Source organism: Drosophila arizonae, chromosome 2, assembly GCF_054131065.1.
Source record: "Drosophila arizonae isolate 15081-1271.41 chromosome 2, UAZ_ARI_1.0, whole genome shotgun sequence".
Lineage (NCBI taxonomy): Eukaryota > Metazoa > Arthropoda > Insecta > Diptera > Drosophilidae > Drosophila > Drosophila arizonae.
The window spans coordinates 16,902,199-16,925,260 of record NC_142922.1 but is presented as its reverse complement, the minus strand read 5'-3'; the positions used below and the strand labels follow the sequence as shown (position 1 = coordinate 16,925,260).

Below are 23,062 nucleotides of genomic sequence, written 5' to 3'. Positions count from 1 at the left end.
CGGAACCCAACTGATTGGAATGTAATAAACAAGTTCCACTATTGTTTCTAAATTTTGTTGTTATAATATCAAACGAATTGCACTGTTTTTTTAAACTTAGATGTTGTTTTTATTCTCTTTAAAAAAACCGCTACGAATATGCTGCTCGTATTGTTGTTGTGTGGGCGCTTCTTAAGACTCGTAGCCATATGACTTGATAATCTTGTTGAAGGGTTCAGCAGCCTTGGCAATGTTCTCGCGCGCCTTCGCTGTCAACTTCTTCATCTCTCTGTTGTGCTTGAGGGTGATGCGGAGCTTGGATTTGCGCTTGCGCTCCAAACTCTTGATCACATCCTGGTAATGCCAGCCCACCTCGTGCGACAGACGTCCAACCTGGCAGTATTTACGGTCGGAACGCAGGGTCAGCACGCGCAGAGCAATGGGTACAACAACACGGCGACGCTTGTCGTAGGGCGATGGAATACCATCGAAGACACGCAGACGAGCGAGAGCAGCCTGGCCACGCTTGGTCTTGTGTGGGATCATGCCTGGAATGCCAAAAGAATATATATTAGCGAAATATTCAATGGGTATTATATAGATATTAAAGTGACTGTAGGGATCAGTTGTTTGTTGGTTACACGATTTCTCGTTCAAATAATGTAGGTAAGATATTAATTAATCATCATGGTAAGAGCTGAACCTGATCAGCTAAGGTTGCACAAACGTACCTGCAATAAGAATAACAACAATTAGTAAAGGTTTATAGCTTACAAATATTTTATAGAATATTAGAATTGTCTGCACTCAGTTCGGTTTTGTTTACACGGCTTTTCTCTACGTTCAAATAATGTAGGTAATAAATTTTGCACATCATGGTCAACAACAAACTGTGAGGCTTGACATAACTTGACTTGACCATAACGCACCTCGTACAGCCTTGTAGAAAATTCTGGATGGAGCACGGAAGTGGAAGGGACCACGCGCTGGGTTAACGTTGCAGCGTTTGCGCAAATAGGCCAAAAACTTAATTTTGTTTCTGTAGAAGTGACCAGAAAGGTTCAGCTCCTCGCAACGCACAACAGCCACCTTGCCGCCTTGCAACAGGTACTTGGCTACCACGGAGGCCAGGCGGCCAAGCAAATGGCCGCGTCCATCGATAACAACGGTCTATAATAAAAACAAATTTGTTTTAGCATTTACAACAAAAAATTAGGTTATGTTGAGCGACAGGGCATAAACAAATGTGTGCAGATTCATAAAATAGATAATTGAATTTCACATATCCATTTGGTATCAACAACAAAATTTAAAGCACTTGCTCCTCACATGCAACTATCCATTTTAAGTAGCACTTCCGCGCCTGCCATTTTTTTGACTGGGATTGGGCACGTGTACACGAACACAACTTTTATGAACTAAAACACAACGCTACATCACAGTTTAAGTCCACAATAATGCACATTTATACATAGCACACAGTTTCATGAGTATTTTGCACACATTTGTAACATTGCCCCATCCCGCAAACATAGTTTTATTTGCCAAAATTCTGGCACTTACCCTATTCGTTAAACCAGTCATGTTTAAGAACCGCACGGAAAGAAAGCGGAAACAGCTTTGACAGCTCAAGCGTCATACAGCAGGGTTGCTTTGACCAGTTGCATAGAAACAAAAGCTCCTTGATACAGGTATGAAATCGCTATTGTTGACAATCGTATATTATCGATTACTAATTTTGATGTATCGTTTTATTTTTTTGTGTATGGTCACTCCGTTTTAAGATTTATTGTTAGGTGTATTTTAGACGGCGGCCAAAGCGGATCGTTTGGCTCTCGCGGTGCCAATTTGTTTACAATAAAACTAAATGAGACGAAAATATAAATAAATATTTATTGAAAACGTGCTACCAAGCAATATTAATGCAAATTTAACGCGTGTGTGTGTGTGCTTGTGCAAAAAGTGTGTTAAGCACACAAAGATCTAAGTAAAGAGCTTTGTGTCCGTGTGTAGGTGTGTGCTCTTATTCTGTTCAATTTGCCCCCCAAATCAGAAACAACAAATAAGCAATAAACCAACGGGATCAGCAGCATAGCAGCGACGTCGGCATCAGCACTAGCAGAACATCGACGATTTAAAAGTCAACACCTTATAAGGCAAGTCTTTATTTTATTATAAATGTATATGCTCCGGAGGGGAGGGCGGGGGCAGGTTGCTCATTGGCATACAAATTTTAATTGTGTTAACATGCCGACAATGTTGTTTGATACAATAATGCAGTATTATTCTTGCTATTTGATTAAATGCAATTTATTAAATAAAAAAAATTGTTGAATAGCTTTGTGCATTCTCTCGTTTCCTTTCTCTCTCTCTCACACACACACTCCCTTGAGCTGACCCGTTTAACTATCTTTTGACGTTATGCCTTTCCCCCTATTTTCGGAGGCGCAAGTTTTCATCCGTCTTGTGGTTTACTTTTTCCTTTTGCTAATTTTTAAATTGGGTCAATGCATGCGTTGGACAATTTACTTGTTTTTCTTTTCAGCGTTCACCTCACATGTCTTTTGGTTGTTTTGTGTTGGTTTGTTGTTGTCGAACCAGTTTCTTAACCTTGTTTCCTCTCCAAGTGCAATTGTCGCTTGACTCTTGCTTTTTGACAATTTGAATGTTCTACTTTTTCGCGACAAAATTCGGTGGGTTTGAGTGTGTGTGTGAGTGTTTGTGTTTTGGTTTGTGTTGCCAATGACAACTTAATAGACGAACGCTGGCTTTATAACGGCATTAATGAGATTTGCTGAATTATGTTCAGCTAACATGCGAAGGAAAAATAGACACAAAAACAAAAACAGAAAATGGAATTCTTTTTTTTTATGTATTCAATATAGTGAAATTAAATGCGTGTTCATTATATCAACGCCTAGCAACAAACACTCCTTTTCTTTATTCGTGTCACTCTTCGGTCACAAAGGAAAATGATGACTCCTAACTCTCGTATGCATATGTATTGATAAATGCGTGTGTATGCATATTGTGGACTCAAAGTGCTTTTTATAGGATTTATAAAATTCCAATCAGAGTCTCAGTGATAAAAGAGAACGATCAGCTGATCAGCTCAGTGCCGTTGCCAGTGGTGGTAAACGTTACGATTTGTCGCGCTGCTGATTAACGTGCTAGAAACATGTGAAACAACAAGAATATAATTTAATTCTAAATGTAAGTATATAATATATTTATGTATATAAACGGGCTGTATTTTATTTAATCTTGCAGATGTCTAACTTGAACTTCTATGAACTGCTTAATGCGAACGCAACGGCAACATTTGAAGAGCTTAAGCGCAATTATAAGCAATTAATACTACAATGTCATCCCGATAAATTACAACAACAACAAACTGTAGCTGTAACTGTAACCGCGAACGAGAGCGACCCCAATCGAGAGAGCGACAATAATTTCAATGCGATAAACGAAGCCTGGAATACGCTTAAAGATCCCATAAAGCGTAAACACTATGATGCCGAATTATTGCAGTCGAAGTTTGAAAAACACAACAATATCTATGCCAGCGTAACGCTAAGCGACATGCACAGAACTCGCGTCGAAATGGCTGAAGACGACGAAGAGGGGGAGAGTGAGAATGAGAATGAAATCGAGACAGACAAAGAGTCGGCAACAACAACAGCACCAGCAGCAGCAGCAAAGTGGAGCTCGGCCTATGCGTATGATTGTCGCTGCGGCGGACAATACGTGCTGCTGGACGATGAGTCACAAAGAGAGCAGCAGCCGAGGGCAAGTGAAATGATTGTCGAGTGCAGCGAATGTTCTCTAGTGATAATTGTGAAACCAGACGCAAATATATCATAAAACTGTAATACCCACATATACATATATGTAAATAAATTGTAAAACCAAACCGTTCTTTTATCGTTTGTGGCTTTAAATAGGAAACAATAGCAATATTGATTCGAGCTATCGAATTAAGCGCTGATTGTTGTCGCTTTTAATCAGTTTCTTGAACCTTGGGCCCAGCGACTCATTTTTATATGCACGCAAAACTGGTTGTATCGTGCATACTTAATGCCCTTCCTTTCTTTTCATTTCTTGTTGCTTGCCCAACGCCAAAGCACACCAAATGAAATGATGTAATATTTTGGTATCGTGTACACATAATTTGGGATTGCAGTCACTGTCAACCATTTTTCATTTCCGTTGTGCAAAATAAACGTCTTTATTAATGCTGTTTATGTCTCTGACGCGTGTGAATTGTCTTCGGGTGTTATGTGGGCCACATTCAAATTGCCAAATGCGATTAGGTCTAGCCAAAAAAACGAGAAAAACCGATAAAACTGCTTCCCCCACTCAGGCGTAATGTGGCAGCTTATGCGGGTTAATTTTGGGTTGTGTTGCTCCACTGTGCAGTTAAATTGATGCTGTTCATTTAATTTCACGTCTCTTTCTACACAGCTGTTTGAAGTTGGATAGTATTTTTAACTGAACAGCAAAGTTTGTTGACTTTTTCTGTCGAATCGCTTAAGTTCTAGAAATGGCTACAAATAACAGTTTTCAACAGTGAACCGTTACCTCAACTAAATCCATTTTAGATATGTGTACATTCGTACATATATTTATTACGGCTATTTACACACATTTAAGCGGCTTTTGTGGTGTATGTATTTTAACGTAATTACTGTCAAATATTTTTTTTATTTTTACATACAATACATATATTTTTCGAATTCGAATAACCTCGCCTTGCTTTTACTGATCTGATGATGTCAGCGTGCACAAAAATACAAATATAAACATTTACCTCTATACGCTACACGCTCACTGGCAATTTTATATTGGTTTATTGTATATTATTGCAAAGTAATTTGCATGCTGTTTTCCTCTCCTAACAGCTCTCTTGGCTATCGCTTGCTCGCTCGCACATGTTTAGTGCATAAGTGCGTGTGCTTTATTGATAATTAGCGGTGTCTGAGCTTTCGTTTTCAGCTCGATACAAGTAGCGACTCGATTTCCACTTATTAATTCCGCCGACTGACGTGGAAAACAAAAGCGACTTAGCATGAACTAAGACACGTGCAATTGTGCTCTATTGTGTATATGTGTGCGTTTACGTTTATCTCTTTAGCATCTCTTACTTTAATAACCTTTTGACACACAAAAATTGAAACGCTTTAGCGGCTTCAGTTCCTGTAGATGTCTCTCTCTCTCTCCCCTTTCTTACTCTCTTTTCTCCATCTCTCCTACTACTATTGTTACGTACTGTTGTTGTGACACGCGCTACGATTTTAAAGATAGCGGCCGTGTGTAAATGTGTATGTATGTGTGCAATGGCCCACACATTATTAAAACGAACTCAGATTCAACACTAGCTCCAGCTCCGACTCCAGCTCCAGCTCGTCAACCGTCTCCGTCTACCACTTTCATTTCGTTTTCACTGCGCATTAAAGACGCTCGAGCAGCTTTAATTGCCCAAGAAAATGGCAGAGACAAACGAAACATAAAACACCGGCTGCAAATAAGAGACAAAAAAAAAGTAACAACAACTAACACGCGTTAGGTTTTTTGTAAAGAAAGCCCAAGAAGTTTGTGGGCCAGGAAATTGCGTGCAGCCAGGCGACAGACTGTTCGACAGTCTGTCATTGATACGAACTGTTATATAGTATTCTGTTATACAGTATTCTGACAATTGGTAAAAGAATGAAAAGTTCATTTTGAAATGAGCATTCAACCAGTATTGTAAAGCTTTCAAAGATGCTATTTTAAAATTTTGCAATGCCACAGAAAATATTCAATTAAATATATATTTTATTTTGCATAAATTGTTAAGTGCATGTCTGTCCATCGAAATGATTCACACACATATGTATTTATTGATTCAGCTGAATTGTGAAAGAACAGCCAAAGAAAACCGCAAAATGATATTCATAAGTGAGTGAGTGATAAAGGCAAATGCAGCTTGCCCACTGCCTGTGCCAGTGCCGGAGTAGGTCTTTTCTGTTGTTTCTTTTTTTTTATTGTTATTAAGCTATTGTTGTTGTTGTTGTTTTCTCTCTCTTTCATTTTTTTTTTTTTACCATACTGCTCACAATCTTTTCTTTTGTCTACGCTTTGTGTCTTTCTTTCGATTTTAATTACACAAAAGTGCCAATTAATTGTTGCTTTTATTTCAAACCTCGGAGGCACAGTCAGTCTCATTTGGAATTGTGTTCTGCATTTCAACAGTTTCGTCTCGATTTGAAGGTGTTGTGCGGATTGTGCGTGGCCTGGTGAAAAGATGGCAACAATTGGAGCGGATCGAGAGGAACATTTAAAGTACAGTGAATGCTCTATTAACGAACCAAATCCAACTTGTATTTACTTTGAATGAAAGGCAATCTAACCTATATCTTAGCCAGATCTTCATGGCAGTTTTCACTGTTTAACTAATCTGATTCTGCCTCATTGTTATTTTCCAGGCAAGCGCGTGCTCCACGCCAACGCAAAGACTTCAACCTGGCCGGAAGCGGAAGTGTCAAACCCAACGGCAACAACAACAATAACAACAACCACAACAACCTTTATAAGACTGAGCAACGGCCGTCCAAAAAGGCAGCACAAAAAATGGCATCTACTGGCGAAATTTGGCTGCAATGGTTCTCATGCTGTTTCCAACAGCAGCGCTCCCCTTCTCGCCGACCTCATCAACGCCTGCGAATCGATCGCTCGATGATCGGGAATCCTACGAATTTCGTGCACACCGGACACATTGGATCCGCCGATGTGGAGCTGTCCGCCAATCGGCTGAACGCGATCTCAACTCAAATGCAGAGCAAGGGCGGCTATGAGACAAACTCGATACATTCGCTGCACGTAAGTCGTTGCTACAGTGAATCACTGGAATGGGGGGCGGTGGAGTGCTGCACAAGTAGAGATCTACTTGGATGGATTGAGTCATCCATTTGAGTTTCTGCTATTGTTGGGTACATTTAATGTGCGAATCACGCTGATTGCAATTCGAAACGTTAACACTTAGCACCGACGTAAGGTGACAACCATTGGTTGGTGGTTACGGTGGTTTCGTTGTCGTTGTTGTTGTTACATTTACAGTTGTTGTTGTCCGTTCAAGGTGTAGCCAAATGACAGCAGAGTCTTCAACTTAATTCAGGCTTAGCTTAAATATATTTCATTCAGTTCAACAAAATCAATTATAACTATGGAGGGAAAAGCTCTGATTATAATATATAAAAATAATTTATGTCACCAATCTTTATGGAAAGCTTCTAGCCTTAGTCATTAAATTTAAGCTGCATCTGATTTATATTAACTCAAAATTAAGTTTAAGGCTAAAGCAAAGACGCCAAGTTGACAACTTTTTTTTTGGCCCGATAAGCAGCGGGTTGAGTTGTTAAACTTGATAAACAATTGGATTGCCTCGTCCCAAAAGACAGACAGGCCAAGCTCAAGAGGTCGATGCTCTCTACCCCAGAGGCAAACATCAGGTGTTGTTATGTATATGTGTGTTTGTGTGATTAAGATCCACACCCAAGTTTAGTCGAAATGTTCAATTAAGTTTCATGGCATTAGTATTAGTCGCATTTGTCTACATACGTTCATGCCATGCAACCATTTGGTGATAAGATCTCCGCCTGCTGCACTGACAGCCAGTCCAGGTTCGTTCGTGTCGTAGCTCTCTTTTATTTCAAGTATTAAACAATATCAAGTGCCCGGCCCCAGTTCTAGCTGTGGCCACGGTCTAGTACATCACTTAAACTACAGACGACAACAACAACAACAACAATAAATGATTAAATGTACAGTAAAAGCTCTCGGTGGTGAACAACGTGAACTTAATTTTTCACCAGACTGATTAAGGACTCTGTTTGCTCAGCTCACAAGCTGTTTATTTGCGAAACATGTTCGTTATATTGAGCCCTCACTGTATGTGCATATATTATCATTCTTTATTTATTTCTCTCGCCTTGCAGGCCTGCTGATGGAAAACCTCCACAACCAACGGCTATTAAAAGCATTTTGTGCAATTTTCTTCAAAACAACAACCAAAGTCGAAGAAGAAGAAAAATATAATAACTATAAAGGAAATACAGCAATCTTGTATTTAAATAATTGTTTGTTAAACGCGAGCGTGTTATCAGGCAGCGATGGTGACTAATCGAAGGAGGAGATGGAGGAACCAACTGCGTGGTTGCTGACAACGGAAATAGGTTCCACACACCAAGAACAACAACAAGAAGACGAATAAGAAGCATGTGGAATATGAGAACTGACAATGGACTCCATAATGTACCAGCTACTATTTACATAAAGATCAGGCGAATTAGCTATAAGTCGGTACTCTAAACCGAGAACTGTGTAGACATAAGAACTGTGTATGCCCTTTTTGTGAGTATTATATAGATGAAAAATCACAAAAAATGCAAATTTGTAATCTAAAAACAGTTCACAGTGAATCCAAAGTTGGTTTTTTTTTCGGTAATACATATTGTACTTAATGCCAAAACCAGATCAGTTAAGATCATTGTGCAGTTTATTTTTTCCTATAGAGCATGCGACATGCAAACAAAATATGAATAGATGTAACATCATTTTCCATTGTAAAACCCAGAGAACACAACTGCCTTATTTCAAATTGCGTAATGCCACACTGATCGAGATGGTAGATATATTTATATATATATATATATATATATATGATGTATATGTATAATTAATAGCTGTCTGTAGTATATATCAACTGTTGTGCTCGTTGACTAAGCAAAAAGCAATTTTACAGAGCTGATTTAGCATTTATATAATGTTCAAAGCTTTAAATGAAAAGTAATATAATAATATTAAATTGTCGCACAATCAATTTTCCAAAAAGCAGAAAATAAACAAAAACAAAATGTATAATTTATGATATTTATGAAACTCGAATATTTGTTTATAAATCAGAATGAAAGATATTGTAACTACTTTTTTAGAGTTATATTTACATGTATACAAGAATATTTATAAAACCGATTCAACCAATGCAGAATATAGTATAGAACGTGTACCTATATAGAGAGAAATCCCCCTTAAACATTCATTACAAATCCACTGCAGTTGTAGATATATATAATATATAAATAAGTAAACAAAAAAAAAAAAAAAAAAAAAAAAAAAAGAAAAATATGTAACAAATATAAAATTATGTATTTTTGGGTTGAAAACGTCGTCTGTTAACGACATAGACTAATTCTGTAAAAAAAAAAAAAGGATATTTAAGCAATAATTTATGGAAATATATATATAGAAAAGAAAATACACATTGCATTATGGTTAATAATAATAATCGGGCTATCGAATATTCACATATTTTACGCGGAGTCCCTTTTTGTGTTGGGAAGTGTCAAATATCCAGGAGTAATATAAATAACACAAATGAGCCCGATGAGATGGAGAGTATAAGACATTAGGGCTTAAAATATGTATTATCTTATATAATATAAATTCTGTTGAGCAAGCCTATAGAGCATTATATGACTGGATAATATCATCTGTGAACTAATTACTTAAGTTACGACATAACTTTCGTTACAATCAGATTTGGATATTATCTTAATAGTCGACAAAGAAAGACAGTTTTTGGACAATTTCGTTTTATTTTGCTTAAAGAACTTACTTGAAACAGATATTTAACCTAGTGTTCAGGATTCCATAATGCTTATACATATTATGGAACACTCAATTTCTCATTCTTTCATTCAAAAACTATTCATTGTCGCTGCCGCTTCCACTGCCACTGCCACTGCCGGAACCGGAACCGCTGCCACTGCCGCTGCCTGACTTACGGCTTTCGTTGTCGCTGCCACTGCCACTGCCGCTGCCGCTGCGACTGTTGGCGCCTGCAGCGCGGTCGTTGCTTTTGCCACTGCCGGCGTCAGATTCGCTGTCGGAGTCGCGCAGTGCTTTGCTGGCCTTTGCCTTGTTTACCTTCTTGCTGCGTCGCGCCTCAAAGTCCGAGCCCTCGTCTTCGTCTGAGGAGTAAATGGTTGAGGCCTTTGGCTCCGCCTGGCCGCCGCTGCCGCCCTTTTTGTAACGATTTTTGATGGCGCTTAAACTGATTGCATTCTCATCGTCGCTGCCGTCGTCGTGCTGATATGACGAGTTGCCGCCGCCACCAATGAGTGGTTCGCCGGCCCCAGCCTTTTTCTTCTTGGGCTGCGCCTTGTGTTGGGTGCGCATGGCCAAGCGCAGTTTGGCCTCCTCCTCCTTTAGTTGCGAGTAGCGATCTGTGGTGGGATCTTTGCCCACCTGCGTGAGTATCTTAATGCCGCTCGTCTTGGTCGATCGATCCGCCAGCGACATGGTGATCTTCTTGTGTGTGAACGACTCAGTTGAATGCGGCCGGAAGGTTAGCTTGGTCCGGAACACAGACTGACCCTGCAGACCTGTGCCCTGACGGATGAATAAATGGTTGTGATCGCCCACCAGCGGCTGACGATACGCATCGAAGATCTCGTTGCCCAGATGCAGGCTCATGCTGCCATCGGACCAGCGCACGAAACGCGCATTTGATTCACGCACCATTTCGCCCTTGTTATTCATATACTCACGCCAACGGATGGTGTTGCTAACCTTGAGCTTGATACGCTGCCGGCCCTCCTCGTCCATGGTCTCCTCTTCGTCGATTTCGTCCTCGTATGTCTCCGGATCGAAGGGATGTGTGACCACAGACAAGAAATTGGGCAACTTAATGAAATGTTGTTCTTTGCCCAGATCGGCAGATATGCGCGGTATCTCTACATCAATGCGCGTCTCTGGCAACGGTTCTGGTTCATCTTCCTTGGGCACGGCTTGACGCGGCTCTGCGTCGCGAGAGCGTGAGCGAGAACGACTACGTGATCGGCTTACTGAGCCACTGCGTGAACGCGATTTACTCTTACTACGGCTGCGCGACCGAGCCAAGCTGCCTGCTGGGGATTTGCGCACGGCGGTCGCTGTGTCCTCGTCGTCACTGATGTCGTCCGCATCACCAAAAATATCAGATGCGGCAGGCGCTGTTTTAGGCTGCAAATAGTCAAAGGATAAATGAATACGATCACTTCAGACAACAGAGAACCCTCATTGACCTACCGGTTCGTCCTCATCGCTATCAGAGTCAATCAGCCGAGCCTTCTTTGCTTTTGAGGGCGATGTGTTGTCGCCATCAGGTTTTTCGTTATCAGAATTGCTTTGACGACGCGGCTTCTTCTTGGGCACGCCAATATCACTACCCGATCCAGAAGCGGAGCCACTTCGGCTACGTGAGGTGCGACCCGAATGAGGTGTGCCCGACTTGGAGCGGGAGTGTGAACGAGAACGAGATCTAGACTTAGATCGGGAAGTACGACTGCCACTGCGACTGCGGCTTTTGCTCTTTGAATTGGCACGTTGATCATCGATTTGCAGGTTGGGGGAGTTAGAACGGGAGTCCTCGTTGCCACTGCGCTTGCTATGGGGCGTGCCACTGTGCTTGCTATGGGGTGTGCCGCTGCGGGAACGTGAATGGGAACGAGAACGGGAACGAGAATGAGAACGCTTGCTATCAGGTGAGCCGGAGTGCTGGCTGTGTGGAGATGCAGAGCGTGGACTATGAGCCGAGCCCGAGCGCGAGCGTCGACTGGCTGCGGAGCCGGAGCGTGGACTATGCGGCGAGCCTGAGCCAGAGCGCGAACGCGAGGTTCTCGATCCAGAGCGTGAACGATCACTGCCACTGCCCGACTTATGGCTGCGAGGCGAACTAAAAGGGTAATATGTCATTAATAATATAATTTTAACAGGTAGTAAAAACATACCCTGGTGCACTGCGTTGCGGTGTGACGCTACGGCTACGGCTTCCACTTCGACTGGAACCGGATCCAGAACCTTTAAGAGCCTTTTAAGTACAGCTGGTACAGCTAAATATATAATAGTGTACTTACCGCTTTCATCGTCTGAATTTGGGTCGCCCATGTTTTAAAGTAATCTTATTTCAAGTGAATAAATTGACACTGTCACAAATGCGAATAACAAGATATGCGGCTCAGGCACGTGCAGACAAAGTTTTCGTGAAATCAATTCATATGCTTCGTTAAAAAAGCCGGATATAACTAATTAAACAGCAGCGCTTTTTCACTAGCAAATTTGTTATTTATTTCTTTATAAGCAAGTTATCATATTATATTTAAATACCATATTTATGAACAGCTCGCCGTGTATAGCAGGCCTAAATCGTTATGTGCAACCCTGCTGTTGCTACTATGAACGCCACTATCGATAACAATGCTGCACCGATACCCATCATCTATCTCCGTCTTTTGTGTATTTGTATTCGTATGTGACGAGCCACAAAAGTTTTTGCGGAACGTATTTTGTGTACATTTTAAGCGTTTTTCGAGCGCTCAAAAGTCGTTTATATTATTGTATATACAATAAATAGGCATTAGTCTATTTTAAATAAACGTGCGTTAATTTCTGCGCGGCGTAAAAGGTGCGCAAATCGCGAAGCGAATTTATCCCAAATTCGCGTTCGGGTGAAATTTCAATGAACTGAGAAAACAAAGACAGAGACATACACACACACACACATTCTGTGGAAGCAGTGAAGGAAGAAGAAGCAGTGGCAACAGCGCAATAGCAAGCAATTATTTACTTACAAATAAAACCAACATAATATATATAAACCAAGGCAAACTAACAGAAAAAAGGCCGAACTAAGCAAAACGACATTGGAAGGAAAAACTTATTAATGGACGTTTCGCAACGGACGACAGTGCAGCAGTTAAAAATTCTGTAGTCGCCGCTTTGCGCTGCTAGGCAAACCTTCGGTACTCCTGCTCTCGGGTAGGCACGACGAAGTAAAGTACACCAATACACAGTTACCAATACACAGCGTGAGTGTACGTGCGTACATATATATTTACATATACATATATATATATGTGCAATATATTTAGGGACGATACGGCGCGGAAAAATACCAACTAACCTCTCTCCTCACGTTGCGGTTACACTTTGCGCATCATCTTCATCCTCGTGTGGGTGACCGTGTGTATGAGAGTGTATATCCTGCTAGCCCGTGTGCCGTTGTGTATGTGCGACGAGTGCCATTTATAAGTAACAGTAAAAGAAACTGAATCGAGTGATCAGAGCTGAGCATATATTCAAGTTCACAAAGTGTAAGCGTCAGTTGGTGCAGCATCTGACGAAACGACGACGCAAGCGTCAGAAACAACAACAACAACGTCCCAGTCGCTTTGGAATGTTAAATGCGGTGAGAACAAACCATTCAGTGTATGTTGTTGTTGGTAACAGCAGTAGTCGGAAAACATTAGCAGTAACAGTGGCAGAAGAGGAAGAAGCAGCAGCATTATCATCCATCGTTCATTTAGGTAAGTGTACTGTAAAATCCAACAACTTTTAGCATTCGCAGTCAATCACAATTCATAGGTATATTTGTTGCTTAAGTTTGCTGTTCAAGGCTAGCCCTAAACGCTAATTGGCCATAGTCGAATTCGCTGTGTTTTGTTGTAAGCGAAATCAGTGTTGCAAATCGTAAATTGGTCAGCTGATGAAGTTACCCATATGTATGTACATATAGTGATTGAGCGAATAAATGAACGGTCAGCATCAACGACAGTGTAAAGTAATCGACAAATCAAAATCTGGCAAGTTAGCGCAAACAAATCGACAAGTATCTAAGAGAGCATGAAAAGGTGCTCGAAAAACAAAAGGAACAAGAAAATAAATAATGAGCTGGGTACAGACAAGTGCAGGCAGAGCTAATTGCAGATCAGCAACACAAGTAGCATCTTTTATTGTATGCACATACACATACAGTCATACTCATGAACACGATCACACCAACACACACACCCATATTGATCCTCTGTGTCAAGTTCTTTTCGTCCTTTTTCATTTACCTTTTGTGCGTTCTTTTGTGTGCCATTTTGAGTAGAGCCCACAGACAGAGCATCCTACGTCTTGTCTGAGCGATATTTATACCGATTTGTGTGTGTTTATTTTATGTACTGTCTGTGTCCATTCATTTTGTGGCTTTTTTACAGCTGTTGATATTCGTGCGGCCATTTAATTTAAATTAGTGTTGCAAAGTGAACGACACTTTGTTTACCTATTCTGTATTCAATTTCACTATTATCGCCTCCATTTTTGTAGATGTTACAACTTGATTACATCTGAATATCGCTGCTGCCTTTGAGACAAAAGTTACGTAAAAATTTCAAGCGACCTTGGCTTTATTGAAGCCGCAAATTAATAAAAACCCGCCCCCAAAAATCAACAAAGAAAAAAAAAAACAAAAATCAAAAGCAAAGGCAACGCTAAAGCCAGACAGCGAAACCGAGTAGTTCGCCATCTGTCTTGTTTATATTTATTTTTAAACATATGTTTGCGTTATTTTCAACGCGCCACAATAATTATCTGCACTCACAACTTTTGTTATCAAATGTGCGGGATTTGGGTTCTGTTTTCTCTCCTTGAATCTAACTGAGTCAGCGACACAGACCTCTTGCTCGCATACATATGTATGTATGTATGTATATTTATATTTTATGGCCCTCTCGCACTCTCTTTCTCTGTCTGTCTCAGCTGCAGCAAACTTTTGTGATAAACAACAGCCGGCCTTGCTTGATTTGTTGATGTTGTTGTCCAATTGGCTGATATGTATATCAATTTTTGTGCGCGCCAAAAACACGTCACGGCTGCATCATGATGATGTGCTATAACAATATAATGTTTTCACCTTTTGGGGCTAGCTTTGTTATCGATAACGGATTTGAGACTGCTAATTAAAATCAATTAGCGGAAAACATAAATACGCAATTCAAATACATCACTATTTCTGTTATCGATAACATAATATCAGTTGTTAATGCAATGTAATTATCGTAATTAGGCAGCATAAATGCGTGATTCGCTGTTTCAAAGACATATAACTAAACTAATAGTAGTACAAATTATTTCTTTTTCTGCTTCCCCAGATTATGGCGAATTTAAATTTTCAACAACCTCCGAGAAGCATAGCAAACGCGGCTTTGACAGGCCGCACAACGGGCGGCTTTGGTGGTAGCTCGATGTCTGGCCATGTAACCCCCACGTCCGGCATGTTCCAAACCGGTAAGTGTCAACTTAACTAGCAAATTTCATAATATGCATATATTAATTTTGCTTGTTTTTATTTAGATTTCGGCACCTCTTATCCCGGCGCTGCGAATTACGGTCAACAAACGCAACAGCCGCCTCAGCTATCTCCGAATCGCAATGTGCAGTTATCGGTTGGTGGTCCCGCGTTATCGAGTGGCAATCGCAATGCGAATCTATTTGGCCAACGGCCGTTTGTGGAACGTCGTGCCATGCAGGGTTTGGGCAGCGGGCCCATGGTAAATAGCGATGATAACACTGATAATATGAATTACACGTCTATAAACATTATTGTTGTATATTTGCGTTACAGTCGAACATGGGAAACTTTATGCAAACCGGTCGTGGTGGATATGGCACAGGCGGTGGTGCAGGTGGAGGCCCTTTAAATAACTTTCATGTATTCGGAGGCGGCAGCGGGGCGGACGCAGCAACGCCAGCGCTGCTTGATCCCACAGAGTTCCCTTCGCTGACGAATGCGCGTGGCCAGAACGATCAGACACTGCCCCAATCGAATACCCTCCAGCCGCCGGGCAGCAAACCCTACGGTAATTTCTTTACCTCTTGTGAGTTCAAAAAGAAAATCCACCTTTTTTTTAAATTAATTTCTGTTACCTTAATTGTTTACAATTTTAATTGGTTGCGGTTGGCTCTGCTTATATATATCTATCTGTTCATGTATTTCATTTCAATGTAGTCTTATGTTTTTAATATGTTACTTCTTATATGTACCTGATAGATGATTTAAACGTTCTACATTTCTCTTTTAACCAATTTTACTAGTTGAACTCAGTTTTATCGAATCATTGTGTGAATCTTAACTTAGTTTGTATGTACTCATTGTTTACTGGTGTTGGAATTAACAAAGTAAAATGAGGGTTTCCCTGTACACTGAAACAGGTTGTCATACCTGTTTCTTAAATGAGTTTATGCACCCTAACAAATGAACTGATGGTATTACTTTCAGTTGGCATGGTCAAACAACCAACGTCAGAGCAATCGGAGTTTACGATGTCGAACGAGGACTTTCCTGCGTTACCGGGTACCCAAAATTCGGATGGCACAACGAATACGTTGGGTAGCAGCAGCGGCGTTGGCAACGCTTCTGGAGGTGGTAGCGGAGGAGGAAGTGGAAGCGGTGTCACAGACAATAATCTGGATGGCACGGAAAAGGCAATGAATTCAATTGTGGTCAGCGGCGGCGGTTCGGCCAGCTCCGGCGCCGTGGGCGTTGGTGGAAATGGTCACGGCGCCGTTGGAAGCGGTCTAGGCGGCGCTGTTGTTGGCGGTGGTGGCGGCAACAGCAGCGGGTCGAGCGGTGTAGTGAACGCGACGCATGTAGGATTAGTGGGCGGCACAGGTGGAGGCGGTGGCGCCAACAGTGTTACCGGAAACAATGTTATGATGGGCGGCGGCCTCGGTAGCGCCACAAGCAGTGGAGCAGGCGGCGAGCATATGAATGATAATTCCAGCAATGATAAACTTGTGAAGAGCGGCGTGCAAACATCGCCAGATGGTAAGTACCTGAAAATGATCTGATCTGATGAGCACATTTGGTAATCGAATTCGGTTCTCCGCAATTCTTAAATACAGGCAAGGTCACAAATATACCAGCGAGCATGGTGAACAATCAGTTTGGCATGGTGGGTCTGCTAACGTTTATCCGAGCAGCTGAAACGGATCCCAATCTGGTGACATTGTCGCTGGGCACGGATCTAACGGGCCTGGGCTTAAATCTTAATTCACAGGAGAGTTTGCATCCAACATTCGCAGGCCCATTCGTGGAACAACCCTGCAGGTGAGCAGCTACCCAATCGGATCGAATTCGGAACCCATTGTTACAATCCTTAATATTTGTCATTTTTATAACAGAGCACAAGACGTTGAGTACAGCGTGCCACCCGAATATCTGATCAATTTTGCGATTAGAGATAAGCTCACAGCGCCGGTACTGAAAAAGCTGCAAGAGGATCTGCTGTTTTTCCTGTTCTATACGAATATCGGTGATATGATGCAATTGATGGCAGCTGCTGAATTGTAAGTTTCGTTACATATCGATTTTCAGTTATCTGAAACCAAAGTTTTGTTCTGTTTTTATATACATAGGCATAGTCGTGAGTGGCGGTATCATGTTGAGGAGAAAATTTGGATAACTCGAATTCCTGGCATTAATCAATATGAAAAAAATGGTACAAAAGAGCGTGGCACCTTCTATTACTTTGATGCGCAAAGTTGGAAACGTTTGTCCAAGGTTTTCCATATAGATGCCGAGAAATTAGATAAATGTCCCAATATAAGTGCGTTTATGAATGGACAGTCTGTATAATAATAATAAAACTGAAAAAATTTGAAAAAAGCAAAAACAAATTGATGTATGTTTTTCATTTTCTCTTCGAATTTTAACGCATATAAGTATGATTTTTGAGTAATGTCCGATATTGGCGTCATTCATCTATCGATAGCCGGGAGACATAATCTTTTTGTAATCGACCAACCGCCGCATATAGCACGCACGGCAGTACAGCTACAGTGCTGTGGAATGCTAATCAATCGAAATGAGAATTGTATTTTGAGCAAAATATCACCGCGTCTCACTATTTTCATATCAATATAATATAGTGAAATCAGTGAGCATATTACAGCAACCTTTTTTTTTTGTTTTGTCTCACTTCCAAGCAACAGTTGCGAACAGTTTAATTATTTCTTAGCTAGCAAATGTCTTGAGCTGCATACTTATCTTGAGATCGTACTAAAAAAGAAAGAAAGAACGAACAGCGCCTGCGCCATTAGGTCAAATTCAAATTTAAATTGATTGTGAACGGACGCAAAATGAACACGCCTGGCATTAGTTTGTTTCAGGGCGCTGATACCCTGAAGGTAAATTCAACTTTGGAACGTCAGGAAGAGGAGGAAGCGCTTCAGGATCAAAAACGTCGAGAAGCTGAGGTATGTGCTGACATTTCAGTCGTTGCCTAGTTTATCTTAAATTTGCAAATTGTTATTTTTTATTATTTTGCATATGTTCATCTTTCAGCTGGGTAATTTATTGGAAAATGCTTTCGATGATTTAGATGACGACGATTCAGAGAGCACAATAGATACGACAAGTAATTTTCCCTCTGATATGCTACCTGGGCAGCCGCTACCTCTGCTTCCAATTCAACCGACACAGCAGCCGCAGCCGCAGCCGCAGCAGCAGCACCAGTACCAGCATCAACACCAACAGCAACAGCAAGCGGACTATGCAGCCAGCGAGATTCATAAGCTTAAGATGATATTGGAGTCAAGGACGCACGAGCTCAATAACGTCAAGCAGACGGCAACGGAAGCGCATAAAAAAATTGACGAGTTCCAGAAACGTCTGACTATCACTCAAGCGGAGCTGGAACGTGCGCTTTGTGAGAAGCAGCACACACATGAGCTGCTTGTGGATAGCAAGGAGAAATGCTCGAATCTGGACAATGATATTGAGAAGCTGCGATGTGAGAAGCGTGCGCTAGAAACGGAGAACACTCAGCTGGTTGGCAAGCTGGAGACAGCACAGACGCTGCTCGCCGATGTCCAGCGGAAGTACGATATGGTCGAGAGGGACCAGCACAGGCGAGAGGATCGCAACACTGATATGCGTATTAAGCAACTGGAGGAGAGTCACCGTGCCCAGATTGAGTTAATGCAACAGCAGGTCAACCAATTAAGTGACCAGTTGGACAAGAAGAAGCAGGAGCTCGAACAAATGCATGTTCGATACAATGCGCTGCAGTCCACTCACGAGTCCGTGTTGCTAGATAAGGCAGAAAAAATCAATGAGTTGAATTCGGCGCTCGACGTGGCCCAACGGCGCTGTCAACAGCTGGCTGCCAAGCCCAGTTACGAGGCGGAGAATGTGCGACTGCAGCAATGCATTACGGATTTGCGTGCACAGGTGGCTAGCATGGAGCAGACGATAGCGCAGCTAACGGAGCGCCTCAATGGCACCACAGCGGAAATGGATATGATGGATACGCTGATACAGCAGCATCAATCGGAGGCCGATTCGCCAAGTCGTTTGCCATCGCGTCTGACGGGTAGCACGCCCCTAAATCCCACCGATCGCATGGGTCATATCAAGCAGGAACTGTATCGAGCGTTAGGCAGTTTGAAAAACAAGCGTGAAGAGGTGCGTCGCTTGGAAAAACAGCTGGATGAGCGGTCCAACGAGCTGCGCACGCTCCGTGAGGAGGAGAATAAAACCCTGGTACAGTTGGCCAATCTGAAGGAGGATAAGGCGCGTTTAGAGACTCGCCTCAAAGGGTTGCAAGAGCAGTTAGATGAACATCACCACAACAGTTCGCTTAATGTGTCCAAGCTGAAAGCTGACATGGATGCCTTGCTGGCCGAAAAGGATGCAATGCACCAGGAAACGATTTCGCAAACAGCTGAGCGGCAAAAACTTGACAAACAGCTGAAGCAGGCGAAGTTGGATTTGGACAAACTGAGATTGGAGCATGAGCAGCTCAGCCGTCAACATGATGAGTTGGCGGATGAGAATCGTCAGCTCCGCATTCGACCCACTGCCGACAACTTGCGTTTGGAGCTGGAGCGGTACAAGATCTTGCTAAAGGATGCGCAGGGCGAGGTGGAGCGATTGAAGACGCTCTACACGGCCATTGCCAATGAAAAGGAGACGCTCAACTATCAGCTGCGCAAGCTGAGCGAAACGGATAGCATCAAGGAGCTGCAGGAACAGCGACAACAAATCGCCCAGCTTCAACGGAATGTGGAGCTAGCGGAAATTAAGGCGCAAGAACTAAATAAAATTTTGGAAACAGCTAAGCTGCGCCACGAGCGCGATCTCGAGATGCTGCGTGAGAAATGGGAGCGAGAGAAGCAAGAGGAGTTGGACAAAGCGACCAAGGACAGCTCCAGTCATTGCACTAAGTGCAACGATCAGCTAGCCGAGATTACAAAGGTACAGGTAAAGGTAATCCATCAATAAGTGTCTTATCTAATTGCATATTTCTTTACAGATTGAAATCCAAATGCTGAAGCTGCAAAATTTGAACTCCATGCAATCGAAAGAGTTGGAAGATCTGCGCAATGAGCTGGAGCAGTCGAAGGCGTTGCGAACAGACCTAGAGAAAAAGGTGCATCAGACGATGGAGCAGGAGAAGTTGTTAAACGAACTTAAGTTAAAGGCGCAGCTCTATGAGGGCCAACTGCAGCAGGAGGCAGTCAAACTGGCCGAGCAACAGAGTCCCAACAAACAGGTGACAACTTACTCAGGGGATGGTAGTGGCGAGCCACATGCTTCTCCAGAGCTAACGCAGGCACGGATCAAGCACATCGAGCAGCGTGTGCGTGACGAGATGGCCAAGCTATTTGCAGCCGAGCTGAAGCGCTTTACACTGCGCGTCCAGCAGACGGAGGAGCGCAGCTTGTGCTTGCAGCGCGAGTATCAGCTGGTGTGTCGCGATCTGCAGCAGCGTCAGACTGAGGTTGATCTACTAAAGCAGACAATACTGGCTGAACGTGAGGAAATGCAGCAGCTGCTGGGCGAACAGGAGCAGAAGCAGAAGCAAATTGTGCAAAAGTGCCGTAGTGAGCTGCAGGCAAAGAATCAGCGCATCTCGGATTTACTGCGCGAATTGGAAGAGCAGCATGCGAGCATAGAGTCCGAGCGTCGCTCCATGAAAGCCGTCATGAATGAATGGGACAAGCAAAAGCAATCCATAGAGCAGGTGGAAAAGCATTGGCGCGCCCAGGTGCAGACGCTGCGCGAGACTCACGAAGAGGCCATGCGCGCAGCCCAGCAGCGCTATCAGAGCGCTAAGCGCACCGCCCACAACTACAAGATCTATGCGGAGGACAAGGAAGCGCACATGAAGCGCGAATACGAGCGCATCAAGCTCGAGTACCAGACCTCGCTCACCCAAATCGAGGCAACTATGCAGCAGCATCTTCGGCGAAAGAGCCGCGATCGCCACCAGCCAAAGCGCAATGCTAATGACAAAGAGAACGAGCCAAACAATCATTAAATATAATCCAAATATAAGACGTATGCTTAGATTAATTGTTTATAGTTAGACTCTTTAAGATACTCATACAAACAATTGTTTTTATATGCACTTTTTAGAAGAGAAGATTTATAATACAATGCAAACATTCCAAGCCCCAAGCTGGTTATTTTTTTCCGCTTCCAGAATAACTATTGTTAGTTTAGCTTATAGTTAGCTTATCTAAAATGTTTTGGAATCCTAAGCAGATCTTTTCTTAAACTGCGTCCAGCATTTGTCCAATATTACGAAAAACTTATCTATTTCCGGTCGATGCACGCCCAGAGCCGCAGCTACTGTTAAATACGGCGTCTCCAGCAGCTCGCGATGCGAACCAAAATCTAAAATGTAAAACGGGTTAGTATAACATTGCCTGCCTTATTTTGAATACGTACGTTTGAATTCATGGCCATCAATGGATTTACTCTGGCCAACGTTTACGACGCGTACGCCGGAGACGCCCCGTGCATGAAGCATGGCGCCCAGTTGGGTGATGCTGTTGTCTGCCCCGTTGTGTTCCGAATTGAGTGTACTTAGAGTGAGTGCTAGTGATATGTGATTATTCTTGCATTGTGGCACAATTTCATTGTGCTCTGCGGCAAATTGTTGTAATCGCTGTTTGAGATATTCAAAATTTTGCTGACGTTCGCGCAGCAGCATCTGGTAGCCGTTGCGACCCAATGAGAGCAGTGTCATGAACACATCCAGTGTTTGGGAACTGCTCGCACGACCCGCGTAGCTGCTGGCCAGCTGTTCTAAGAGCTGAGCATCTGAGCTGGCCACAATGGCGCCGCCAACGGGTACCATTAGGTTTTTGTCCGTGCTCTGGACAAAGTAATCTATGCGACCGACGCGCTGTGCTCTCTCCAGCTGGCTGGTAATTGCCTCGCATTGGAGTCCATAGGCATTGTTGACGAGATGCGGCATAGACTCGCGTTTGGCCAGCTTTGCTAGCTCCACAATGCTGTCGCAATTGCGAGGCGCAAAGCAACTCGTGGTGCTGTACAAACAGAGTATTTTGTCGGTACCAAGTTCTTGGATGCGCTGTTCAAACTTTTGGCAATCGGTGGCCAATGCCTGCTCCTCCTTCAGCACTACATGGGGTATTACGATGGGCTCCAGACCGGCGGCCGTGATTGCTTTGAAGCAAGATTTCTGATCGATGCGCGACCAGAGAACATATCTTGCATTCGGCCGCCTCTTCCGAAGCGTCTGTAAGCACAAGGTCAGCGTCATGCCGGTGGCTAAGGGAACCAGGAAGCAGCCGTGACAGCTTTGTAGGCCGAGCATGTGCAACAGATCCAAAAGCATAGCGTTTGTCAGATTGGCCATTAGTGTGGAGCCGGCTGCCTTTGGCTGTGCTTCCAGCAAATCTCCCGAGCGACCAATGCCATGACCAAAGTTATAATGTCTTCGCGCTACAAGTTCTGAACGATTAAAACCCGATTAATGTTTACAATGTCTTTTGAATGTTTATGTCATTCACTTACTGCATGCAATACGCGCCTCACGCTCACCCAGACCCACATTGTGTGCGAAATTGTTGCTGTCTAGTGCGGCCAGCTGGTGCACCAGCTGCTCGATCTCTTCATCCCGCCAGCCTTGCTCCGGCAATTTGCGCTGCAAAAGAGAACAATATCTTATCTATTATTCAAATTATCACTCTTTCACTACCTTTTCCAGCAGTTCCTTAACTTCTCGCTGTCTGCCTCGCTGCGCCGCTAATGCCAGCTGTAAATAGTTATGGGGCACTAAAGTCCGGGGTACAGTGATGCCATCGAAATTCATTGTGCTGAGCGCCAAATGTTTACACCCAATAACGTATATAGCCAGAGAACAGAGAGATGCATTGATATTGCCTGTGTCATTCCAACACAGCTATCGCTGATAAATTATCGATG

General features: G+C 42.9%; 7 protein-coding genes across 12 annotated transcripts; 4 read left to right on the top strand and 3 right to left on the bottom strand.

The window, feature by feature from the left end:
• Window positions 1–85: 85 nt before the first annotated feature.
• On the bottom strand, window positions 86–1,683 carry RpL13A (ribosomal protein L13A). The gene is made up of 3 exons (XM_018017950.2): window positions 1,543–1,683; window positions 909–1,149; window positions 86–527 (listed from the first exon to the last, which is right to left on the bottom strand). Exons 1-3 carry the CDS (start codon window positions 1,561–1,563, stop codon window positions 172–174), a joined length of 618 nt encoding a protein of 205 aa, XP_017873439.1. The 5' UTR covers window positions 1,564–1,683; the 3' UTR covers window positions 86–171.
• A 311-nt stretch (window positions 1,684–1,994) lies between these two features.
• On the top strand, window positions 1,995–3,892 carry Dph4 (Diphthamide biosynthesis 4). Of its 2 annotated transcripts, none has more exons than XM_018017951.2 (2): window positions 1,995–2,135; window positions 3,250–3,892. In XM_018017951.2, exon 2 carries the CDS (start codon window positions 3,250–3,252, stop codon window positions 3,841–3,843), a length of 594 nt encoding a protein of 197 aa, XP_017873440.1. In that variant the 5' UTR covers window positions 1,995–2,135; the 3' UTR covers window positions 3,844–3,892. The 2 variants fall into 2 exon arrangements, with proteins under 2 accessions (XP_017873440.1, XP_017873441.1); XM_018017952.2 differs by lacking the exon at window positions 1,995–2,135 and adding an exon at window positions 2,180–3,192.
• On the top strand, window positions 1,995–9,139 carry Spec2 (CDC42 small effector protein Spec2). The gene is made up of 4 exons (XM_018017953.2): window positions 1,995–2,135; window positions 6,211–6,300; window positions 6,444–6,837; window positions 7,953–9,139. The coding sequence occupies exons 2-4, from the start codon at window positions 6,263–6,265 to the stop codon at window positions 7,959–7,961; spliced, it is 441 nt and encodes a 146-aa protein (XP_017873442.1). The 5' UTR covers window positions 1,995–2,135; window positions 6,211–6,262; the 3' UTR covers window positions 7,962–9,139.
• Window positions 9,140–9,591: 452 nt separating this feature from the next.
• Atu (Another transcription unit) lies at window positions 9,592–12,186 on the bottom strand. Its single transcript, XM_018017941.2, has 4 exons — window positions 11,913–12,186; window positions 11,787–11,856; window positions 11,086–11,731; window positions 9,592–11,019 (listed from the first exon to the last, which is right to left on the bottom strand). The coding sequence occupies exons 1-4, from the start codon at window positions 11,941–11,943 to the stop codon at window positions 9,721–9,723; spliced, it is 2,046 nt and encodes a 681-aa protein (XP_017873430.1). The 5' UTR covers window positions 11,944–12,186; the 3' UTR covers window positions 9,592–9,720.
• Window positions 12,187–12,297: 111 nt separating this feature from the next.
• Rga (CCR4-NOT transcription complex subunit regena) lies at window positions 12,298–17,496 on the top strand. 5 transcript variants are annotated; one of them, XM_089464562.1, is made up of 9 exons: window positions 12,298–12,863; window positions 12,927–13,361; window positions 14,970–15,105; window positions 15,172–15,368; window positions 15,443–15,695; window positions 16,097–16,645; window positions 16,723–16,927; window positions 17,002–17,166; window positions 17,236–17,496. In XM_089464562.1, the coding sequence occupies exons 3-9, from the start codon at window positions 14,973–14,975 to the stop codon at window positions 17,453–17,455; spliced, it is 1,722 nt and encodes a 573-aa protein (XP_089320688.1). In that variant the 5' UTR covers window positions 12,298–12,863; window positions 12,927–13,361; window positions 14,970–14,972; the 3' UTR covers window positions 17,456–17,496. The 5 variants fall into 5 exon arrangements, with proteins under 5 accessions (XP_089320688.1, XP_089320681.1, XP_017873432.1 ...); XM_089464555.1 differs by having other exon boundaries at window positions 12,298–12,869; XM_018017943.2 differs by having other exon boundaries at window positions 12,298–13,361; window positions 15,443–15,677.
• Window positions 17,497–17,622: 126 nt separating this feature from the next.
• asl (chromosome segregation ATPase asterless) lies at window positions 17,623–21,283 on the top strand. Its single transcript, XM_018017938.2, has 3 exons — window positions 17,623–18,075; window positions 18,164–20,077; window positions 20,136–21,283. The coding sequence occupies exons 1-3, from the start codon at window positions 17,959–17,961 to the stop codon at window positions 21,141–21,143; spliced, it is 3,039 nt and encodes a 1,012-aa protein (XP_017873427.1). The 5' UTR covers window positions 17,623–17,958; the 3' UTR covers window positions 21,144–21,283.
• Window positions 21,165–22,971, bottom strand: SecS (Sec synthetase). The gene is made up of 4 exons (XM_018017945.2): window positions 22,836–22,971; window positions 22,652–22,781; window positions 21,557–22,588; window positions 21,165–21,502 (listed from the first exon to the last, which is right to left on the bottom strand). The coding sequence occupies exons 1-4, from the start codon at window positions 22,947–22,949 to the stop codon at window positions 21,363–21,365; spliced, it is 1,416 nt and encodes a 471-aa protein (XP_017873434.1). The 5' UTR covers window positions 22,950–22,971; the 3' UTR covers window positions 21,165–21,362.
• Window positions 22,972–23,062: the final 91 nt, after the last annotated feature.

Coding starts and splice junctions, on each gene's coding strand:
- RpL13A (XM_018017950.2), bottom strand. CDS start 1,563: ATGACTGGTTTAACGAATAGG. Junction 1,150..1,542: donor TGACTGGTTTAACGAATAGG/GTAAGTGCCAGA, acceptor TTTTTATTATAG/ACCGTTGTTATCGATGGACG. Junction 528..908: donor TTTCTACAAGGCTGTACGAG/GTGCGTTATGGT, acceptor TTGGCATTCCAG/GCATGATCCCACACAAGACC.
- Atu (XM_018017941.2), bottom strand. CDS start 11,943: ATGGGCGACCCAAATTCAGACGATGAAAGCG. Junction 11,732..11,786: donor CCGCAACGCAGTGCACCAGG/GTATGTTTTTAC, acceptor TTACCCTTTTAG/TTCGCCTCGCAGCCATAAGT. Junction 11,020..11,085: donor ATAGCGATGAGGACGAACCG/GTAGGTCAATGA, acceptor GACTATTTGCAG/CCTAAAACAGCGCCTGCCGC.
- Spec2 (XM_018017953.2), top strand. CDS start 6,263: ATGGCAACAATTGGAGCGGATCGAGAGGAACATTTAAA. Junction 6,301..6,443: donor GATCGAGAGGAACATTTAAA/GTACAGTGAATG, acceptor GTTATTTTCCAG/GCAAGCGCGTGCTCCACGCC.
- SecS (XM_018017945.2), bottom strand. CDS start 22,949: ATGAATTTCGATGGCATCACTGTACCCCGGACTTTAGTGCCCCATAAC. Junction 22,589..22,651: donor TGAGGCGCGTATTGCATGCA/GTAAGTGAATGA, acceptor TTAATCGTTCAG/AACTTGTAGCGCGAAGACAT. Junction 21,503..21,556: donor TGATGGCCATGAATTCAAAC/GTACGTATTCAA, acceptor TTTACATTTTAG/ATTTTGGTTCGCATCGCGAG.
- Dph4 (XM_018017951.2), top strand. CDS start 3,250: ATGTCTAACTTGAACTTCTATGAACTGCTTAATGCGAACGCAACGGCA.
- Rga (XM_089464562.1), top strand. CDS start 14,973: ATGGCGAATTTAAATTTTCAACAACCTCCGAGAAGCATAGCAAACGCG. Junction 15,696..16,096: donor CGGTAATTTCTTTACCTCTT/GTGAGTTCAAAA, acceptor TATTACTTTCAG/TTGGCATGGTCAAACAACCA. Junction 16,646..16,722: donor CGTGCAAACATCGCCAGATG/GTAAGTACCTGA, acceptor TCTTAAATACAG/GCAAGGTCACAAATATACCA.
- asl (XM_018017938.2), top strand. CDS start 17,959: ATGAACACGCCTGGCATTAGTTTGTTTCAGGGCGCTGATACCCTGAAG. Junction 18,076..18,163: donor AAAAACGTCGAGAAGCTGAG/GTATGTGCTGAC, acceptor TTCATCTTTCAG/CTGGGTAATTTATTGGAAAA. Junction 20,078..20,135: donor AGCTAGCCGAGATTACAAAG/GTACAGGTAAAG, acceptor ATTTCTTTACAG/ATTGAAATCCAAATGCTGAA.